Below are 22,255 nucleotides of genomic sequence, written 5' to 3'. Positions count from 1 at the left end.
AGTTTCGATTTATTCCATAACCAAAAAACCTGACTAAGAGTCTTTTTAGATGTTAGGGATGTATCCATTCTACTATCCACATTTGGATAATTGGACTCAGATAATAGTAAGGTAAGATTACTAGTGCATGTGCATAAGATCACCTTTTTGCTCAGCTTATTGGAGGAGGAAAAAGGAGAATTTTTTAAAACAATCTCAGATTTTTATTTTTGTTTTAATTATTTACAGTGGTAATGAAAAATCATTTAAATGGTCTTGGTGGTTTAACCAACCATAGTCCTTTTTCTACCTCTAGCCCTGACTTCTTCCAACTTGCTCAACACTTCTGGGCAACCCCCCTTTTTATACACCTTTTTATAAGCATCTAAAATCAGTTTGAAGAGTTCTTCTGCATTCTTATGGGTACTAATTAAGGCACGCTCTAACACGTACAGGTCCACACCTTTATCTTCTGGACTGGCATCCAACTGACTTAGACCAAAATCAATCAAGAACAGTTTTGAGACAAGTCCTTTTCCATCTTCTCGGACCAACATGTTTGATGATGTCAGATCTCCATGGACAATACCGTTCTTGTGAAGTTTTGCAATCGCAGATCCTATTTCAGAGGAAACGCTATTCAGTTTGTTATCAGTAGATTCATTTCCATCAGGGTCATCTATAACTTTGTTAATATAATCTTTCACAGTCACACTGTTCTCTATCTCTTCCATGACTATTAGCCTATTGTCAAAATCTACCAAGTAGATGGCCGGAGTGTAAACACCTGAAAAAAAAACAATATAATTAAAATTGTACTTATTAGTCCTAAATCTATTACATCACATTAAGTTAAATAAAGAAGCCTCCTAAATGATAAAAATTTTAAGTTCCATATATTTTTCATGATATTATATATTACTCTTAGTTCAATTTAAACATGTACATATTATTTTTTAATATTGTACTTTGGTATTATCCGAATTTTTTTTTTTTTTTATCCGAAAGGCCATTATTTTTGGACGAGTTTTCCTTATCAGAGACCAAAATAAACTTCATCATATGTTTACTCGTACTTTCCTTATTTCATAATGAATTTAAAATATATACTTTCTTTCACCGAATCGCCTCCAAATAGGCTGAGACGAGCGACCCATCAAGCAGACCTAGACGCATGAATCACCTGTCGCTTTCGAATAATTGTTCATTTGTTGTTTGTTTTCATTGATTGTCGTGCGCTTGATTAATTTATAATTTCATCATCATAATTATCTTATCATTATCAATAATTATCTTTGTCTCTGAGATTTACCTTGAACTGAAGAGGAAAGGTTTTTACAGGCAGAATACATGTGGTGATCGGGATTATCACCCAGCGACTGGTAGCGATGCATTCAACTCAATTCTCGCCGACATCACTCTCTTTAGGGAGGCAGAGTACCATAAGTGTCTGTCATAATTACTTGTAAATTTCAAAATAGGTTACATAAAGTCTGTTCTTTTTAATACTGTAATTTATTTTGGTTCCCAATAAGGAAAACTCACCAAAAATAGTGGCCTCCGCATAATACCAAAGTACCATAAATATTTATATGTGTATTTTTTTAATAAAAGAACATAGAAATTAATGAAATGGAAAAAGATTTGCCTCTATCACACCAAGTGAGCAACAAACAGGCAAATGGAAAGTTATGTATGTAAAGGGTATTAATATAATATTCTTTACATACATTAATAATGTATGTAAAGGGTAACTTAGGATATATTCCTTATCCTGTTATAGGCAATCACTATGCGATCAGAATAAGTAATCAAATAGGCTAGATATAAATTAATAAAGTGAGATAATTGTTATACTGGATAATCCAACTCGCACGAGCTCTATAGAGATCACGAACCAACAATTTATTGAACATATTTCAATAAGAAGACATTTATTTATTCTTAAACCTAAATATTATCAATATTATTATGTAAAATGACAATAATACTGGGAGTTTTAACCAAATAAATGATATTTTTGTTTTTAACTTTTATGAGCAAAAAGTTAATTTTGAACCCCAGCTGATACTAGTGCCTCCGGCCATCAGTGCAGGTTATGACACCTTCAGTACCGCCCCACGCTGATGGTGGCAAACAAAATATATCCCTCGAGGTAACACCTATCACTAAAAGAACACATTTTAGAGGACCTGATCTGATCACGAAAAATGCCTCAGACTATTAATGCCAGTTTAAAAAAAAATCAATTTGACAAAACAAACAATTAATATAATCGCCTAACCATAACTTTCTAATATTTTTCAGAAAGAAGTAAAAAAAAAAAATTGTTCCACTTCTAATGTTCAACTTCATTATATTTCATTTTCACCACCCTAAAACTTTATTTGCAATAAGTTAATAGCACGAATCTTGTTACCAGTGTACATAAAAACAAATTTGAAAATTTAATGTCTTGTAATCGTGTGTTGTCTTTCAATCATAAACTGAAATTTTGATGTGATCAAAAGGTACCAGGTGGTTTATAAGTAAGGTGTTGTACTTTTACATATAAATGGGTAGGGTACGATAAGCGGACCCGTTTTTTAATATCGAAATTGGCAAACGATATTACTGAATCATAACCATCGATATAATCAATCGATACTGATTAATTATCTTTAACGATTAATTAAATAATTTATATCAATAGCTGTAAACACTTTCAAATAATACTCTTTATGTAATATTTCAATTTTATATCAGTAACATTTGATTATTAAAAATGACAGTCAATTTTAGAAAACTACATGACATAGCTTTGGAAGATGATAAGACATGTTTTTCATGACTTCAACATGTTGGACTTGTGCGGAAAAACCCATTATGTGAAATTTGTGGGAAAGAAACAACTGTAACTGTGAGAGGAGCAAATATGGTCGTCTTCAGATTTCCTAATTTTGGTTATAATAATTTGTTTGATCACTGTAAATATTAGATTCATATTTTAATTTAAAACATATGATTGTTATTGAGAACTATAGATACTTTATATCGATTGATAGTCTAGGATTTGAGATGCGAGTATTAGGTATCGATGATTACATTCTTCTATATAAAAAACCGGGTCCGCTTATCATACCCTACCCAAAATTAGGAACGTATAGTTACATAGTATTTTATGTATATTAAACTAATGTTTGTTTTTTGAAATTATTTATTGTTTGTAGAAAGATTGGTTAAGTTAAATGAGAAGTAAAATAACACTATAAAAAGACTGTTGTGAGGAAGAAAAATGTCGTATAACACTACTATGGTTAAGAAACCATTTTCAATGCATTTTATACTACAAAAACTTATCTGGGAATTTAAAACAGAAAATATGGTAACTATACAATCAACCACTAGATAGCCTACTGCTTATTAAAATTCCACAAAGTTTTAATCAAATGTTTAAGTTAAACTTAGTAGCCTAATTATTCACCTGCATTTTTACTTCTGATTATAGCTTTAGCTTCTGCCTTCATCCTTTCTCTTGTTAAGTGTTCATCTAAATCATGATGCCTGTATAATTTTTTAAACCTCTCTTTTATAATGACTTCTTTACCCAAATATACTCCTTTATAAAGTTTTCCTTCTGCTCCTTGTTTTATTGGAATGTAATTGTCATTTATTTCCATCCTAACTCAAACACAGCAGCTAACAGAAGAGCACTGATTTATAATAGAATGACACCAATTTTGGTATCATAACATAACCTATAAAAACAAACGAATTTATCAACGGAGTGGCTATATGCCCGGTCACCGGTCTTGGTTTCAAAGGACGGGAACGACTATGACGTCACAGACTGTGACGCCAAAGGTTTTGAAGTAGCTCTAGCACTGTGCATTGTTATTAAAATGGCGGGTTGTAGAAAGTTTAGTTCTTTTGACCAGTTGAAAACTTTTATCAATAATAAAGAAAATACGGACCATATTCAATTAAGAACAAGTGATTCGAGGTTTGCTATATACTTTAAACTGTACCAAGATCCCTTCTATAAGAACTTACAGTCCTGCTAAAGTCCGATAATACTTAAGCAGGCCCGTGCGCATGGGGGGGGTTAAAACTTGGGGGTTCAACCCCCCCCCTTGAAGATTGGGATATATCATATTGTTTCCAAATATATCAGAATTGTGCTCTATTGCGCCGTCAGTTTACGCAATATACAATGCGCGCGCAAATATTTCCAATCGTTTGCTTGCGCGCGCTTGTTCCGCCTGATTTGTGTTAAATGACATACTGTTTAAAAAATTGGAGTTGAAATTAATTATTTGCGTTCTACCATGAGTGAAAATCGATTGAACATTGGCATCACTGAACATTCATCGAGACATTGAAGTAGATGTGAACTCAGTATTAGATGAATTTTTTTCTGTACCTCGACGCATCAACTTATTGAAAAGAGTAGATCACATATGTTTTTATTTGAAAAAGTCAGAAATCAGAAATTCTTTATTGTCAGACAGTAGACACTGCAAAATAGCGTCAACAATATTATGTAATAGTTAATTACATTAAGTTATTTTCAGAATAGCCCAATAAAATTAAATATAAAAACGTCAGATTAATTTAAACAGCACTAAAGTTTTTGTCAATGCTAAAATAAATCAAAACTAAAGCTTACATAGGTGGCTAGTCTTAACATAAAGCTTAATATAAGCTAGTCTGACCAGAGCACTCGACAAAGTCCCTGACACTGTAGTACTTTGTTTAAAGAATGAGTTACAAATGTATTAAAAGTATGTAGTTTTACAATTTTATAATAAACTCATTTTCCATACGTATATAATTTTTAATCTATTACTTATTGTAAGTTTCTTCTTTTTGACGTGACAACGTCTTAAATTAGGTTGCGGCTCGGAGTCGCTCATGAAAAAGTGTAACGCCCGGTAACGTTACGATGCCCGTCCAGTGGGTCCGCCGCACGGGATAAAGCAGATAACTGTGGGTCCGCCGCACGGGATAAAGCAGATAACTATGTTTATTCGTGAAAATGTGGAGTGCTTAGATTCGTCATTTACAACAACTGACAACAATAAAGGTAAATAATTGTACACTGATATTTCATTATCGTAAACTATGATTGATTGATTAATTGTTAAATTGACACAAAAGTTGAGAAACTGAGTTTATAGGTTATGTCATACTATTGACAAATGTTGATAGTGTTAAGTAAATTATTAGTTTAAATCACTCTGCAATCAATCGTAATTCAGTCGATTGAGAAGAAACAGCGCGTATTGCTAGTCAAACATTTAAAATAACAAATTATAACCTCTAACCTGTCATAACAGTGCGACCAAACAAACGAACTAAACCGACCAATCACCACGCGCGGAGTTAGAATTTAACTGTGTTTAGCAAAAATTTCAAATTCCAATTTTAGTAAATGTTTTATTCAACTTTACCATTTACAATAACAAATTTTAATTAATTTCAAATTATGTACAATGTTTTAGTAAACAAAATATATTTCTATAGTTAAAATTTGTGCAATTCTTATTTTCATTCAATTCCTTGTTCCTATTGTGCAATTTAATAATATTCATATCAATAAATATTCTACCGAGAAAAAGACGTTGTCACGTAAAATCTTCGCCCGTAAAACCGACTTTACAGGCAACCATAATTTTTTACTTAAGTGATTAATAATAAAACTATTTTTAATTGGTAAATGGAAGAATTAATTTTCAAGTACCTCAAGACGAGAGACTAATTTCCCTCTTACCACTTACATACAATATACAATGAAATCATAACCATTTGAGTGTTATTAGTAAATAAAACAAATGTTCCAGTTATTTTATGCTATTAAATGACATACATATTTAATATGACAAAAATGATTTATAATTAATTATGATTTCTCTTAATGACTATTAATTGAAACATTCCAGTAAAATTGCAAAAACAAAACTACAGTATATCTTAATAAACTACGAAGTGTAGATTCTGGTACATGGTTAATTGTTAGTTGTATATTTTTATTCTTTTTAATTTATTTAAGCGTACACTTTTATTACATTAACGTTCAATACATTAGCAATGCATAATATGCAATTAATAAAATAGTCTACAAATTGTGTTTTTTTATATTTCTAAGGCACTGGTGTAAAAGTGACAGTTATGGCTGCCCTTTCGTTACGTCACGGTTGACGTCACCACTCATCGCCCGTCTGTCTATTATAATCTATAGACGGTAGCCGGCCATATAGCCACAGCGATTTATCAAACGTATGAAAAGAACAGCAGTTTTTACTTTATTTTTCCAAATTTGGCAGCCTGCATTTTATCCATAAAGCTTCAAAGTTCACTTGTTCTTTAGTTGTCCTTCATTTTTATTCTTAAAGTATGAAATTCTGGTTATTATCAGCATTGGATGTAACATCTGGTGAGTTCAGGTGTCTGAAAACCAATTTAAATAAAACACTGTGATGATAGTTACAAACATTCATGTTTCTTTATGTCCTATATAGTGTTTAGAGTAAGTAAAAGAAGGAACATTCTAAGGAGAAAAATAATACAGGACATTTTCGAAGGTAAGGTATCGGTAGATCTCTGCCAACTATTCAATGCATTAATCCGAAAAAGGAATGGCCACGAATGGAAAAAACCCAAAATTGGATAAACATTCATGTATTTAACGTAATGTGTAATTTTCGGATGTTTCCTTCGAACTCTTGTTTTTATTACTGTACTCTCATGAAATTCACTGCACTTGATTATTTCTTTCAATCTTGTATGATTATTGGTGATTTTCTTTTATGTCTTTGAAACATTTATCTTTCTCATGCGAATATCTAGGACAATGAATGAAAAGATGATCCAGTGTTTTATTTCCTCACAATTAACATATAAACATTTATATGTTGCTTAGAAGCAGCGAGGTAAACAATATTTCATTGTTCTTATGTCATTTTTAATGTTGATCTTAACAAACTGTAATGGAGTGGCCAATGGCGAGTTACTTCCACACTTATTCGTCATACAGTATAATAAATCTTTGTTATGTCGTCAGTTATTTTTTTCTATAACATCGTCTTAAGTTCAACAGCTCCCTTGAAAACTTCGGAATCTTTTTTATTATTGAGCCAACATTCTTTTTATATAGCACTATAGTGTTTTGATTTTTATATTTGTAACATTTTTTGAACCTAAGTAAGTTGTATTATTTTCCAAACATTTTTTCAGGTTTATGTCCGTGGATTTCCAACAATGCATGGGTTTAATGCAAACTTCTGTTGTTTTATAAAACAGTACTGTAACTATTTACAAAGTATTAAATGAGATAATTCTTACTTTATATATTGATATTATGTATTATGGCCCTGTCACTGAAAAGATGTGTAGTGAGTAGTGACAAAAATCTACAGACGCTTTAAAAACGAAAATAAGCAAGGGCGAGGGTTCATGCTTTTGCTCACAGGTGGTGTAAATGACTAGTTTAATACAATATCGCTTAATCCTGAAGTGTACATAATCCGTTTAATCATAATATCACTATTTTTCCACAAAATGTTCATATTTGTATTTATCCAACAGTGAGATTAGTATTTTTCTAAGAAAAATCAAACTCCTCATCATAATTAATTTATAAATAAATTTATGTTTAGCAATTTAAGAATTGTGAGGTAAGTATCAGTTCACATACGTACAATTCCTTCTAACAACACATTAAATAGTTTTTACAATTTTACATATTTTTTGTACTGTTTAATGATAGTGAATTAACAATCCCTTTCATAAAAAGTATCCGCGATTTTTCTTTTATGGCCGATTTCCTAAAATCGGTGTCTTGAGTCACCACAAGCACTAGCAGATCTTTCCAAAGATATTTTCATAGGCCGTTTCTTACTTCAGATGATCCATCCTTACCCGTCTAAACCCGCTCGGCTAACTCGTGGTCAAACCGAACCTTCAGCGCGCAGTCTGTACCGCTGTTTGCATGATATTAAACATTGTCATTCAATTATAAATTTAAACGACAAATCTTTTTTTTAACTGTTGTAACCATAACTCTATCCCTCGAATGTTACTCTTTGTTTACATATGTATTGTTTACATTTTCCAAAATCTTTGCGTAATGTAAATATATGTTTGTTGTTATACACGTCACTTGTTCAACTAATATTATTTTACCATGCAGTCGTACAAAGCATAGTAATGTGAGTAATGATTTAAGTTCAATTTTGGCGGTTTAGGTTGTGGATATTCATATTTTTGACGTGTACATGTGTTTTAAGTGTAAGGTTAATAATCTACATTTTATATATAGTAGTATGATAGGAACTGGAAATATGGAATGATGTGAACTTTGACATGATTGAAAGGCAGGCTGACTGCTCAGTTGTAATTTTAGGATTATGTGGTGTAATTGAACTGTTGAGAGTAAAATTCATGAACACAACTCAGAAGTGATTTACTTGCTTCAAACAATTGTTTGATTAAAATGGTGTCTAATGTTATCGTAGTAGTTTTAGGAGATATTGGGCGCAGTCCTAGGATGCAATATCATGCTTCTTCCCTTCTCAAAGAAAGATTCAGTGTGAAATTGATTGGCTACGGGGGTTCAAAACCCATAGAATATCTTAATTCACATCCCAGCTGTGAAATCAAGACATTGACTCAGCCACCACAATTTAATCAATGTAAGTTTATCAAGATGTTTAAACAATTTATGTTATTCCCTTAATTATTGATTTTATTTGACATATTCCATAATAAAATTATTTTCCTCTGACTAGGCTTGATAAATAGCTGTAAAAGATAGCCTAGTTAAAAATTTGAAATAATTTATATTTGGGTAGCCTATACAACTTTAATAAGCGGCTTAGGCTTAGGCTATATACTCGTTTTACGGTTGTTTTAACAAATGTTTCAATTGTTTTTATGAAATGAATAATTCAGTATTACAATTTATTCAAACACAAATATGGCTCTCAAATTATTAATAATTATAATAATATTTAATGTTTTCAAAAGCAACATTAAGTAACTAATTTTTGGTAAATCTTAAGATCAGCGACTACCGCTCCAATCGCCGTAGTTTTTTGCATACTAATACAGGTTAATGTAATTTCACCGAAAAAAAAAAAAAAATAGTCCCGATTATCGCTAACATATAAAAACCAGTTTTTCAGCAGTACAATGTTGGCAATACAAAACACATAAATAACAAGATTTTTTTTGACTATCAAACTAAAAACAATGGCCGACCATGGTCATTTTGCTGAGTTGACAGTAGTCACGTGACAAACAGGAAAGTTTCCGATTGGCTGGGCGGATCACGTGACCTATAGGACGGCTTCGATTGACCGCCAGACGTAAACAAACAAACCCACATGGACAAGAAATAATTAGTGAAGTTATTGACATGGCGTGCGATGGTTCTTGTCACATACTAAAAAGACCCTAGCTTGCCTATTCAAAACTCAGATCACGCGATGCTTGCCTGCTGCGCAGCGCTTTGCGCTGCTTGCTCTTTTAGAAAAAAAATTAACTCGAGCTTGCAAAGTCCAAGCCCAGATCACGACATGACTACTTACACACACAAAACTCAGACAGAACTAACGCAGGTTTCATTACAGGCAAAAGATATACGGCGCGAGTTTATCACTGATAAGATAAGACGAGTTTATACTAGAAGTAGTACCTGGACTACTGCCCTATGAACTAATAACACCAAAAAAACGAATAAATGCACTGTCAGTCAGAGTAAACTTCAACGGCGATAATCGGGACTATTTTTTTCGGTGAAATTACGTTAACCTGTGTTAGTACGCAAAAAATTACGGTGATTGGAGCGGTAGTCACTGATCTTAAGATTTAACCTAATTTTTAGTGAATAATTATGAGATGGAAAGTCCTTGACAAGTGGTTAGGAGGCTGCGGAGTGGAATATCAACAGACCGTCCATCAGACCATGTCAGTGATTTTTTAACGCAAAGAAGTCTGCCTGTCTGGGGAGAATCGTTTCCTCGCATTTAAAAAAAGTGGTTGCTTACAGCTATCCAAGTAAGCTGTAAGTATTGTAAAGTATATCTGACATGTAAGGCTGGGTTAAAGTTGATTTTTAAATTTTTAATGTTTAATTTCTTTTGTTATTGTAATATGTTATTCTTGTTTTAGGTAATTGTCACATTACCGGCCGGAGCGGCAAAATACGAGTTTCACGTTATTAACTTATTGGAATCGTCCTACAGAACAAAACAATATAACGTTTGATGGGGTGGAAATGAGAAATAACGAAGTTCTAGAACATAAAAAAATGGAACAATTGTTCAAGCGTGGAGCAATATTTCCATGTTCTACATCCACATCGGGCATCACGTGACCTTTTGTGACCATAATTCAACCTCGTGATTACGTCATCGGATGCGGCGCCATCTTTGCAAACGTAAATGAAAAATAATGCTGAAATGAGCAGAATTTTGATCTAAATGAACAATGTTTTTCTTAAATTTCGAGTTACAAATTAATTAGTTGTTATCGAGTTGAGACGAGTGCCTCCGACCATCAGCGCGGGCTTCGGCACCAACTGCCCCGCACTGATGTCAACGAAAGAAAAACATCCCTCGAGATAGTACCTATCAGTTAAATATCAAATTCTTGAGGGGCTGATCAGAAATATAAATTGAATTGTAATGGAAAGGCAATTATGTATCGTGTAAAAAACTTAATAAATCATGAATACCCCTAATATAAATATATAAATCCTAACACTGCTACAGGAAGAATATATTATGTAATATCCCAAAACGAAACCATTGCAGCAACAAAGAGCTTAGTTAATTTAATACTTCGATTCACCTAATCATCAGTTAAGAAACACATAGTTATCACTCTTGTACAGATGGGTCTACTTATTGTATATATATAAACTTTGCATTAATCTTAATTTTAAAATGTGTACTTTAGAAACTATTAGGTTATTATTGGTCATTGCATAATTAAAAAAATTTTTTTGACTAAATTAATGTATCCGTTGTAGCCTATGAGGTTTCCATTTTCATTGCAAGCGTATATATATTTATTTAAATATGGCCCCATTGAAATTTTGTTCACAATTTAGTAATGACATTAGGAATTCATCTTATTTTTTGAAAATTTTAAACATGTCGTTATTTTGAATTCACGTTTAAAATTTAGGGTTGGGAGATGAGTTTTTAAATTAAAACAAAACTCTGTTAAATGTTCAACATTTACATTTGCAAAGAAAGTGTTTACAAATTCTGACAAACAGTGCCTTATTATACAAATAACAAGTAAACATGTGAAATAGTGATTTTGTTACTTTTTTATGTACATTAAAAAAATACATGTTTGGCTCAATTCATAAAAATTCTTAATCTGCAAGGGCTATTTAGAAAGTAAGTAATGTTTTGGAATTAAAAAAACCAAGTATAAGAAAAACATTTTATTTTATATATATATATCTGTGTGTGTGTGTGTGTGTGTGTGTTCATGCATGTGCATGTGTGCGTGTGTGTGTGTGTGTGTGTGTGTGTGTGTGTGTGTGAAAGAGGGACTAAAATACTACTTTTATACATAATCACCATACAAATTCAGGCACTTATCATAGCGGTGGACAAACTTTGGAATTTTCTGTGTCATAGAAGTCTGCTGCCTGTGATCTCAGTAGTGACGTTTACCTGGAGCTCTTCATTGTTGTCAAAACCCTGTGTTGCTAGCCAGTTATTCATTTTCGGGAAAAAGTGAAAATCATTTAAAGTAAGATCAGGACTATAGAAAAACTTCCCAGTTGAATGAGTTCAAGAGTTCTTGCATATGGTTTGGCTTGTGAGGTGGGCATTGTCATGTAAAAAACAGAACTTTGGATGACAGTTTTCCTCAGCGCTTGTTTTGGACAGTTCTCTTAAGGTTTTGCAGTGTTTGGCAGTACTGCTGAGTTTATTGTTGCACCACGCTTAAGAAAAATCAATAAGAAGAACATGGTGCCTGTACCAGAATACATCCATGATCTTCCTTGTCGACTAAGTTTGCAGCCAGACATGTCCTTTTAGGGAAACTTGTGTGCCCCCACTCCATGGACTGTAATTTTATCTCACAATTCACATGTTTCACCCAGGTTTCATCCAGTAGTGCCTCACCATGACTGTGGTAGGCATCCAAAAACGTCAAAGATGCCCCCATTCATTGTTCTTTATAGTGATCTGTAAGCATTTTTGGCACCCATCTTGCACAGCATTTGTTGTAGCCTAGCTTCTGCAAAACAATTTCAAATAATAAATCCATGAAACTTGTGGGAAACATAGAGAAAGCTCAGTTATTGTGAAATGGTAGTTTTCACGAATCTTTTTGTCAACCTTGGTGACCAGATTGTCAGTCACAATCCTTGGACGTCTAATCTTCTCTTGATTATGAATGTTTGTTCTGTAATTTTTAAACTGAATTCACTACGTCCTGGCAGAACTTTCAGTCATTATGTTGTTCCTGTACACTTCACACAGTTCCCGAGGCATTTGTAATGGTTTTAAGGTTTTCCAACAAAAAACTAATCACACTTCATACCCGAAACCGCACTTCACAACTAACAGGATTTTGATTGCAGCACAATTTCAAATTTTAACATTTAACAAAACGGGCCACAAAAAGATGTTCTTGTTGTCACGACTGGGTGCTGACTGAGGTGCCCTAAGCACAAGCACATCAATTTACATGCAATTGGTGTGTGGCTAGTGACATCAGGTGGAAACGTTCCTTACTTTCTGAATAGCTCTTGTTGCCTACTTGAAATACTGTTGTATTGTTTGTAAAATTAAACCTAATTTAATTCTGAATAAAATAGTTTTTATTTTACCTTTCTATCGTGATTCTAGCCAGAGATATTAAATAATAGGTAAACCAATATATGTGTAAAAAATAATTTTTAAAATTTCAAAAAAGCCTAATGAGATAAAAAATTGGTTTTTATATATTTTTATTGTGTTTCATGTGATAAATAATTAAACCAAAAGTGACTACAATAGAAACGACTACACGAACATTTTATTTCAATCACTTGATATGGAATGAACCACAAATAATTTTACTTTGAATTAATCTGGAACAATATTGCTATACAAGATATTAAGAAGGGCGGGCAATAGTTGATTGCAAATAATTATAATTAGAATGTTTTTGTGTTGGATAATTTAAGTATTTCAAATTGATAATTTGATACCATGATTTGATTGTTTGTGGTGGTGTCCGTTTACTGTACTGCAGCCCTGGGAAATTATGCTACATTAGACAAAGGAGATGGTGTACCATCTCTATCTATCATAAAAATTATTAGCAATTAATATGTTTTAAAGAACATGCCAGCTACCTGTTCATTAAATGTTGGACTATGTTGTATATACATGACGGAAAAACAAAATAGAATGGGTAAATAATGCAAATTAGGTGTATGTGATAACAGCCCTTCTTATGACAAAACCAGCTGTCACGCTAATGCTACATAGGTTGTAAATGGGTTAAGGTTAGATTTGATATAAACTTCAAACTTTTGTCAGTTAGTCCCATGTATAGAATGCATACTAAATAATATAGCCTATTAGGCAAACTCTTGTGATAGTTGCCTCTATATAATTATATTTTATATTATCCTAATATTGCCAAACATTGATTTTCAGTGAATTTAGTATATTACTGAACTAGTATATATAATAATATAATATTTACTCACTATCCACTTTGGAAAAGACAGAACATGTCTTTCCTTACTATAGCGAGGCTTAATTTTATGTTTCGTGTCTGTGTGTACTCTCTTCTAGCTCTTGTACCTCTTGCAGTGATTTTTTTCTTTCTTTGAGTTGAAAAGTTTACTTTCTTAATCTGTGCTGTGTTAATTATGCGTTGATTTTATGATTAAAAATGGTTCAATAGGCTATTTACTTATCAATTTTGTAAAAATATGTTATAAAGTGAATATAAAAAAGAATTAAAAACCAAATTAGTAGTTGTATAGGCTGACATTTAATACTTCCAGCTGCAACTGCCCCGCTCTTATGGCGACTAACAAAAAACATCGCTAGAGGTTAAGTAACAGATCAAAATTCCAGAAGGTCTGATCAGGAATACCTAAAAATTATATAAACTCATCTACCCATAATATCCTTTACAGGAATACTACTATTTTTGAATTTTCAGACACAAAAGCACACATACAAACTGCATTATTGTATTTTATAGTCTTCAAAACTGAATAAAGAACTATATCTTTTTCTTCAAATCAAGTACGCAATAGACTGTAATCATGAACTGTTAAAAATTAATAATAAGGTGTGAAAAAAAACAGAACGAAATCACAGAGTAAAATAATGATAAACAAACTTCAACAAAAAGGAAGAAACTGTGTCTAAATTGACGAAACACAGGAGTAAGTAACAAATTAACCTTCAAATACAGTTGGTAGACGTGTATTCCCCATTAAAATTCTCTGATATTTTCTCACCCTGTCATCGCAGCCTCTAATGTCTACACCTCCTTAGTCTGTAATGCTCCCACCCCAAAACCTTGACTACTTGTCTTTCTTCAATCCATTATTTGGAACATATCAAATATATTTTTAATTTTTAAATTTGTCTGAAATATTCAAGTTTTTTTATTGTTCAGTCCTGTTATTACTGGCTTTTTAAACTAATTTTACTTTGAGCTTAAATAAGTGTTCTTTCAGTACTAATACTTTTTGAACATATTTTAAAGAAGTAAAACAAAAACAAAAAAATTAAATCATGTATAAAGACCTGAAATAAGGTGCTGCCTTCTAGAAACAGCTAAATCACCTGATATGGGCTTGTGCCAGATGCAATGTTAATTATTAAACATCAATTATACATTTCAAATTGGTTGAAATGTAATTTTTTCTTTGGCAATAGGAAACACCGAATGCAAACTCAATATAATTGCTTATTGTAATGTTCTTCTCTCCTTCAGGAATCATACTATAACAGTACTATGAGAGTGGAGAACAGTGAAAGAACCACATCATTTTATCCTTCTCAACAAAATATTTGCAGATGGTAAAAAAAAGAACAATCTGAATCTGAAGTCTTTGAAGTCCTTAAGTTTAATAGAGTTGAAGTTATCCACCCTAGTTCCTTTCTTTAATCTTATCTTTTCTCGTATATCAGTTTTAACTTTAGTAGAAGGTGCCTTTTCTCCGGCCAGGAAGATTGCTAATTGTCTTTTGCATGCCATTCTCTTCAGTATCTCCATTTTCTCATGTTGGAAAAATTTCCATCAAGGAAAGTGTTAATCCTGTTTTTTATTGTTATAGATTTGCCTGTGTTAGCTGCATACATTTTGAAAGTACTATGGCAAGTACTAACACTGATTTGGATTCTTCTGAGGAGTCAACGTCCCCAACATCTTATTGTTCAAACACCACCAGCAATTCCAGCTCTGGCCGTATGTTGGTTTTACTGTCGCCTTGTAGGGGCAAAGTTTGTCATCGACTGGCACAACTATGCATTCTCTATCATGGCTTTGACTCATGGCCAAGGACATAAACTAGTTAGAATTTCCGAGAAATTTGAAGGTTTCTTTGGAAGAAGATCAGATAGTAATCTTTGCGTTACTAGGGCAATGAAGGATGATTTAAAGAAAAGATGGGATATCAAGTAAGTAAAACGGAATTGTGAAATTGTGTACCATTGTTGTGAGAAAATCATTTTTACACTTTTTATGAGGTTGTCAAAGTGATCCTGGAATTGTTAGATGTGTATATTCTAGCAGAGATAAGTAGGAAAAGAAATGTGTCTTTCTACATTTTATAGTATAGCTAGAGCAGCCCACACAAAAATAGTCCAATGGTGGCTGGTGCATCTGAATCCGCTTTATATATATCACATGCTGAGTGAGCATTGTTGCCAGTTTTACATGTAAGGAAAATTATTTATCCGTCTCAACATGTTGCCATAATGAAACATCATCAGTTTTTGTGTAAATATATATAGGTTTAGTACTTTTACGGCCAACATACTACCATAAAGCCCTAACTTATTCATGGTTTAAACTATTTATTTAGATGTTCCACTTGATGAGATATTGTTGGATTTTATAGTTTTAAATTGTGTGTTTCAAAGAAAATAATGAGTCAAGTTACCATTGCGAAATGAAAAGCAAAACCAAATTTCTAAAGGAACAGTAATTAAAATGTTAAATACAATAAGTAACAAAGTTCGTTACAATTAGAAATATTAAACGGAGAAAGTTAATGAACACAAAGTTATCATTATGTATGTATATTTTTTGTGAATATGTTAGCTTTATATAGTGAAGTTGTTGTATAGAGTACTATATGTAGTTGTCATAAAAAGTTACGCTTTGCAACATTATTATTACTGCAGCAATTTTCTTCAAACGTAAACACAAGTAAGTTACAATGATTCATTATACTGAAGGCCAAGTGGGACGTAGTAAGAATATAAAAATCCTGATTAATAAAGTACAATGTTTCCTGAAAAGTGTTTTTTATTTTATGGAAAGGAAAGTGCATCCTAAAATGTACATACTAAAATATGTCAGTAGCTTCTGTCTCAAATAAATACTACTTGACGATTGAACATTATTTAGTAGAAAATAAGTCTCATCCTTTGTGTATAGACAAATGACATGAGAACTCCAGCATTTTGACAGTAAATTGCTACGTGCATATTACGTTGCCACAAAAAAAAAAATATATATATAAATACGTCATTTTGAACATTTTTCATTTCAATTGTATTTGGCTTTTTCAAAAGTGTTGTGAATTAAAAAAAAATTGTGTATTTAATATGTTAGTTAAGTAGATTAGATGATTCTATAGATATAACTGTTACTATGTTACATTAAACGATTAGACAAAAAAAGTTTAGTTAATTGCTAGTCTTTGTAATAGAAAGACAGCCATTGTCATTGCTAAACACACAGATTCTCATTGCAGAGCAGTGACCCTATATGACCGGCCACCTGAACATTTCGGCTCACTGACTCCCGAGGAGAGGCGTACACTGATGGTAAAATACCCGGAGTTGTCATCGCAGCTGGATGAAACTAAGCGGCCTGCTCTGCTCGTCTCTAGTACCAGTTGGACCGAAGATGAGGACTTCTCCATATTGTTGTCAGCTCTGCAAGGTTATTTACTGTTTTTAATATGTTTATTGGAAATTGGTTAAATCTATAATGCAATGAATCGGAAATGTTTGATAATGAAATTGTGATCTACAATTTCTGTTACACTAAATGTTACTTGATTTAACCCATTAACCCATTGAGAAAGTAATTAACCTAGCCTCTCTAGGACTGAATGTTTGAATTTATTTTGACAAAAATGCATGTGTGTACTAAAATATTAATAGAATGAATTTGGATACAGATAAATTAGTCAATTTTTCAGGACATGCTAGTCTATTTTGTTGCTCTACAATAGTGTTTTTTGTTTTCTCCCAGTAATTTTTTATTTAACCTTTTTACAAATTTTGTTTAGTAAGAAAACACAAATCAAAAGCAACTGTCCATATTCTATTAATTTTTTTTATCTGTTTCAATAATTGTTTATTCTAAACAGCACAATGTTTTTTTACATGGAAAACCAATTTTTTTTGGATTACTTAGTTATAAAGCATAACAACAAAACAATGAAAATGCACTTACATTTTTTAACTTTTTGATGATTTTATGACAAACTCCTGAATTAGTTGTCTAGGAGATGAAATAAAACTGTTTGTTACATTAAATTGTTATTATTAAAATGATAATTAAAATAAACTATTTACATTGCATTCAATAACCATTAATTTACTTTTTATAATTCACTTTTGTGTCAGTCTTTGAGTACATATCTTTGATATCAAATTATTGATATTTAATTAAATTTACTAATATAAATACTTGATATATCATTAATAACGGCTATCACTCAGATAATGTTAAAATGTTAATTGTAAAATGCTGTGTTAATTGTTCACGACTTAAACATAAGTAACAACTGCAAGTCCACTGCTACAGTATTTTTTAACATTTTTGTTAAAGACAATAAGTTCTATTCTGGATTTACAAATTGAGTATGTAGAAGAAGCTTTGTGATGGTGTAACAGACAGAACATTAATTTGTTTTGCTTTCAAGTAATAGTGATTTTCTTGTCAATGTGTTAAAAAAACTATTTACCAACAAATCTGTGGTGATGTATTCGTCTTAATCAGTTTATAAGGGTGGGAACCAGTTTGGGGAAGTAAATTCCAGTTTAGATTCAGCATTCAATGTCCACAGATGACAGTTATAAATATCGTTAAGGAGCCACAAGTAAATACTGATTTAACTTCAAAACACAAACAGTGTAGAGTGCAGCTAAGAACTAATACACTAAGAATTACCTGGTTCTAAATTAAATTAAGGGTGTGTAGGTTTTGTATAGTTAGAACAGGAAAGGAGAAATGACTGACCAAACCTGATATGAAAAAGCCCTGGTATCGTTCTGACATACCTCAGTACTAAGATGTAAACATATGTATCCACTGAGTGAAACACACTTTTGAAGTGAAATATAATCGAAGAAGCACACTTAAGGTATTTAATTTCTACTAGGAGAGGTGCAGCAAACACTCCTGTAGAAAGGCTAATCCAGCAGAAAAAAAGTAATCAAATTCCATACAAGTCTTGATTTCTATAGAACTGCAACAACCAGAAGCGTTTCAAGCAACTCAAGAAATGGTGGTGGCATTGTATACAACTTGATACAATAATAAACCCAATTTTGAGTTGTACAACAGAACAAAACCCATAATCTAAGAAGTTATATCCTGCCTACGCACCACTGACTGTCATCTCCAAGAATTCATAGCAAGAGAGTTCTTTCAATAATCCTTAAGAGATCTGAACCACATGGGACCTTCTACTAATTAAAGGATATTGATAGTTTGATTAAATTATCATGATTTTATTATAGAAACAAGTTAATAACACTAACGTTTTAAATAAAACTCATTCTTCATGTTAGTGTATGCTCAGAAAAATCTAATCATTTAACTTTGTCAGATTATGATCGTTCTGAGGAACCGGGGCTGCCAAGATTGTTGTGTGTGATCACTGGCAAGGGACCACTGAGAGACCTGTACATGCAGCAAGTGAAAGGACAAGAGTGGTCCAAAGTAACCGTGATCTCATTGTGGCTTGAGGCCGAGGACTATCCTCGATTGTTGGCCTCGGCAGACCTCGGAGTCAGCCTCCACACGTCATCCAGTGGCCTCGACCTGCCCATGAAAGTTGTGGATATGATGGGCTGTGGTCTACCTGTTACTGCTTATAACTTCTCTTGGTAATTAAGATTTGATTTTGTACTATTTAGAATTCTCTGTATCCTACATTTCTAATATCTAACCAGTTAAATGCCTAAGTATGGATTGAAAAGAGAAGTCAGATTTATACCTAGATTATACAATGAGACACTTGAAACCTAACTTAAAATCTGTTGTTTATACAATTTAACATGTGCAATACATTTGCAAGTGATGAATAGTAAAAACATTACTAGTCCTTTGAAAGCGGAGCCATAAATTCAGATTTATTTATAATCAGCCATTACATCCAGTTTACTTACCATAAAGGTCAACTTCAAAATAGCGATTTTGACATATTACAAAAAACATATCTATAAATAGCTGTATCTCAATGAATTTTGTTTTATTTAGCATTATGTATTTGAAAGCATACAGATTTTAAAAATAATTAACTTATTTTTTATTACTGCTTTATTTCAATGTCAACAGGTGCACCAAATAATAAATAAATTGAACTGACTTGGAGTTTTTGTATCGGGTGATGCAACAAACAAAAAAAATGTTGCTTTTGAATCAGCTGTGTCACTAAAGTGCTGACCAATAACTGATCATACATAGGCTTTCATTTGATATAAATAAAATTACTAAAAAATAGTATACATTGTATGTAGTTATCCAAATAGAGACATAATTTCAAAAATCTGTTACATTAAAACTATATTTTGCACATAAAAACACTCAGTTGACTAGAATTGTAAATTTTCTGTAAAGTTACTGAATTTTATTGAAGCAGCTGGTCAGCTGCCGTAAATCTTGACTTTTACAAATTATTGTAGTTTTTATTTCACTATTTCTTGCATAGCAATTCAACAAAATCTATTTCATACCTGCAAACAGCTGAGTCTGCAATGAGATATATATTCAAGATAAAGAGATTCCAGAGAATGTAGTCCTGGATCCAAATTAAGTTTTAGTTAGTTTAAGCTAAAATGCATTTGTCTTTTATATAAAAACTTGGTTTGGCTCATAATAAGTTTATATTAACATAACAATAAAGGATTTAATTTCACTACAGTTTACACGAACTGGTTCGACACAAGGAGAATGGGCTGGTGTTCAACGACAGTATGGAATTGGCTCAACAGCTCCAAGACTGGTTCCGTGAGTTCCCGTCCAACAAATCCAGAGACCAGCTCAGTCCAGCCATCCAGCAGCTACAGTCCCTCAGGTGGCACGATAACTGGAAGATACAAGCTCTACCGCTGTTCTCACACCAATAGACTGCTTTATAAAAGACAATTGCATTTATGTAATGAGGGGACCAATGCCACAAACCTCAAAATAATGAATGTGGTAAAACTTGTTAATTTTATATTTGTTCTTCAAAAGTCAAATATACTCTATTATAATTTTATTGCAGTAATGTTTTCACAACATGTCTAGTACTGTGTATCTTGTTATATTTTGTAGACATAACAACTATCACAAACTCCACCATACTGGAAGATAGAGCAATATTTTGTAATACAATGGAACTGATCTATATATGGTGACTCCTTTCCCAAGTTTGAATGGTTCAAGCATGTAGAACAACCTAAGTTAAAATACCTAGGTTCAAACAAATTCGAATATAAAAATCATGAGATTTATATCAAATCTGGAGTAACAAATGGCTTGTACAGTACTTTGTTCTTATCTTGCAGAGAAAGCTTCAAAGATATTTAAGTACTTAAATTAATAGTGCATAATTTTATACTGTAATGTTAGTTTTCAAAATTATAGTAATTCCATATGAGAAATAATTCATGCTGGAAACATTGTATATATTTTGAAATTTATTTCAAGTCTTCTTTCCATATATCTGAAGTAAAGATGTCTTATTTTACCAGGCAAAGTTAGGGCTAAGAAGCCCTCTTTAACACTTAACCTGAGGACCAACGGCTTAAAGGCGACTTCCGAACCGCATGGCCACATCTCTAGTTGCACTACTTAAATGAATTTGCGCTAATTAGCCACTAGTTAAAAGTCCCTTTGATGCATCAGCTTATTTTTTCATAAGCTATCAATAAGACCAGTGCAAATTTAATATTCTATGGAATATTGGAGCGAGTTGGATTTAAATTGTTTGTGAAGTCAGGAATTTTTATAGTGTAGGCCTAGTTAGTTTTTTCCGTCTCCACAGTACTTTGTAATGATACCCATTCATTGTCAGGTTTTCACCGGATGTTAGTTATTTGTAAAGAAACGAGTATTCAATGAAGATATTTATAATTAAATATCTTTCTGAATATAAACTTTTGGAATTACTGGACCTAACTGGAAGTAAAAAAAGAAGTTTTATAGATTTATTTACAATAGTTATGTAATTTTGCTGTTAAAAACAACTATTTTGTGAAAATTAACTGGGCCAAAAATCGTTTCTCTGGTCTGAAGAACGAAGGTCTTGTTTCTCCTATATTGAACAACAATCACCTAAAACTAGCTAGTAGTTGTATAGTTCTTTAGCTGGTGGGTTTTTATATGTCAAGTATGCTAGTGCTCTCAGTTTAAAACAGTTACTGTAATAACAATCTTTATGATCACTAGACAGTTATCAGTTGTAAAATATCTGACAGGCTGAATGGCTTGATGTTTAGAATAATATTTTTCGTACAGTACCAGAGATTATGTACCTTAAATATCATTTTGTTTAAAAGGAACTGATTTGAAAAAACTTGACAGTCGGTAGATTTTGTACCTGGCAATGTACAAAGTATATAATAATACTAGCAGTTACCTACGGTTCACACACAATTTCCTGCTGAAAAGACCAAACACTTGCTGTGATAAGTGATAATCATTGGGAACATATTCCAGTTTACTGATCCATTTTAAATTAAACTTTTGATGAGGTTGCCCTACTGGTTAAGTGCCGAGGTCTATATACTTGAAACTAGATTGGCTTTTCAAATATTTATTATTCAGTTATTAAATGTTGATATATAACACT

The 22,255-nt window shown here is 32.2% G+C and overlaps 2 protein-coding genes across 2 annotated transcripts; one reads left to right on the top strand and one right to left on the bottom strand.

The window, feature by feature from the left end:
* Positions 1–180: 180 nt before the first annotated feature.
* On the bottom strand, positions 181–3,774 carry LOC124356288 (EKC/KEOPS complex subunit TP53RK-like). Its single transcript, XM_046807470.1, has 2 exons — positions 3,443–3,774; positions 181–766 (listed from the first exon to the last, which is right to left on the bottom strand). Exons 1-2 carry the CDS (start codon positions 3,636–3,638, stop codon positions 264–266), a joined length of 699 nt encoding a protein of 232 aa, XP_046663426.1. The 5' UTR covers positions 3,639–3,774; the 3' UTR covers positions 181–263.
* A 4,318-nt stretch (positions 3,775–8,092) lies between these two features.
* Positions 8,093–20,680, top strand: LOC124354267 (chitobiosyldiphosphodolichol beta-mannosyltransferase-like). The gene is made up of 5 exons (XM_046804598.1): positions 8,093–8,651; positions 15,287–15,629; positions 16,934–17,124; positions 19,025–19,304; positions 20,342–20,680. The coding sequence occupies exons 1-5, from the start codon at positions 8,453–8,455 to the stop codon at positions 20,544–20,546; spliced, it is 1,218 nt and encodes a 405-aa protein (XP_046660554.1). The 5' UTR covers positions 8,093–8,452; the 3' UTR covers positions 20,547–20,680.
* The last annotated feature ends 1,575 nt before the right edge of the window (positions 20,681–22,255 follow it).

The sequence above is a fragment of the Homalodisca vitripennis genome, chromosome 2 (assembly GCF_021130785.1).
Source record: "Homalodisca vitripennis isolate AUS2020 chromosome 2, UT_GWSS_2.1, whole genome shotgun sequence".
In the NCBI taxonomy this organism is placed as follows: domain Eukaryota; kingdom Metazoa; phylum Arthropoda; class Insecta; order Hemiptera; family Cicadellidae; genus Homalodisca; species Homalodisca vitripennis.
This window is presented reverse-complemented; position numbering and strand designations above follow the sequence as displayed.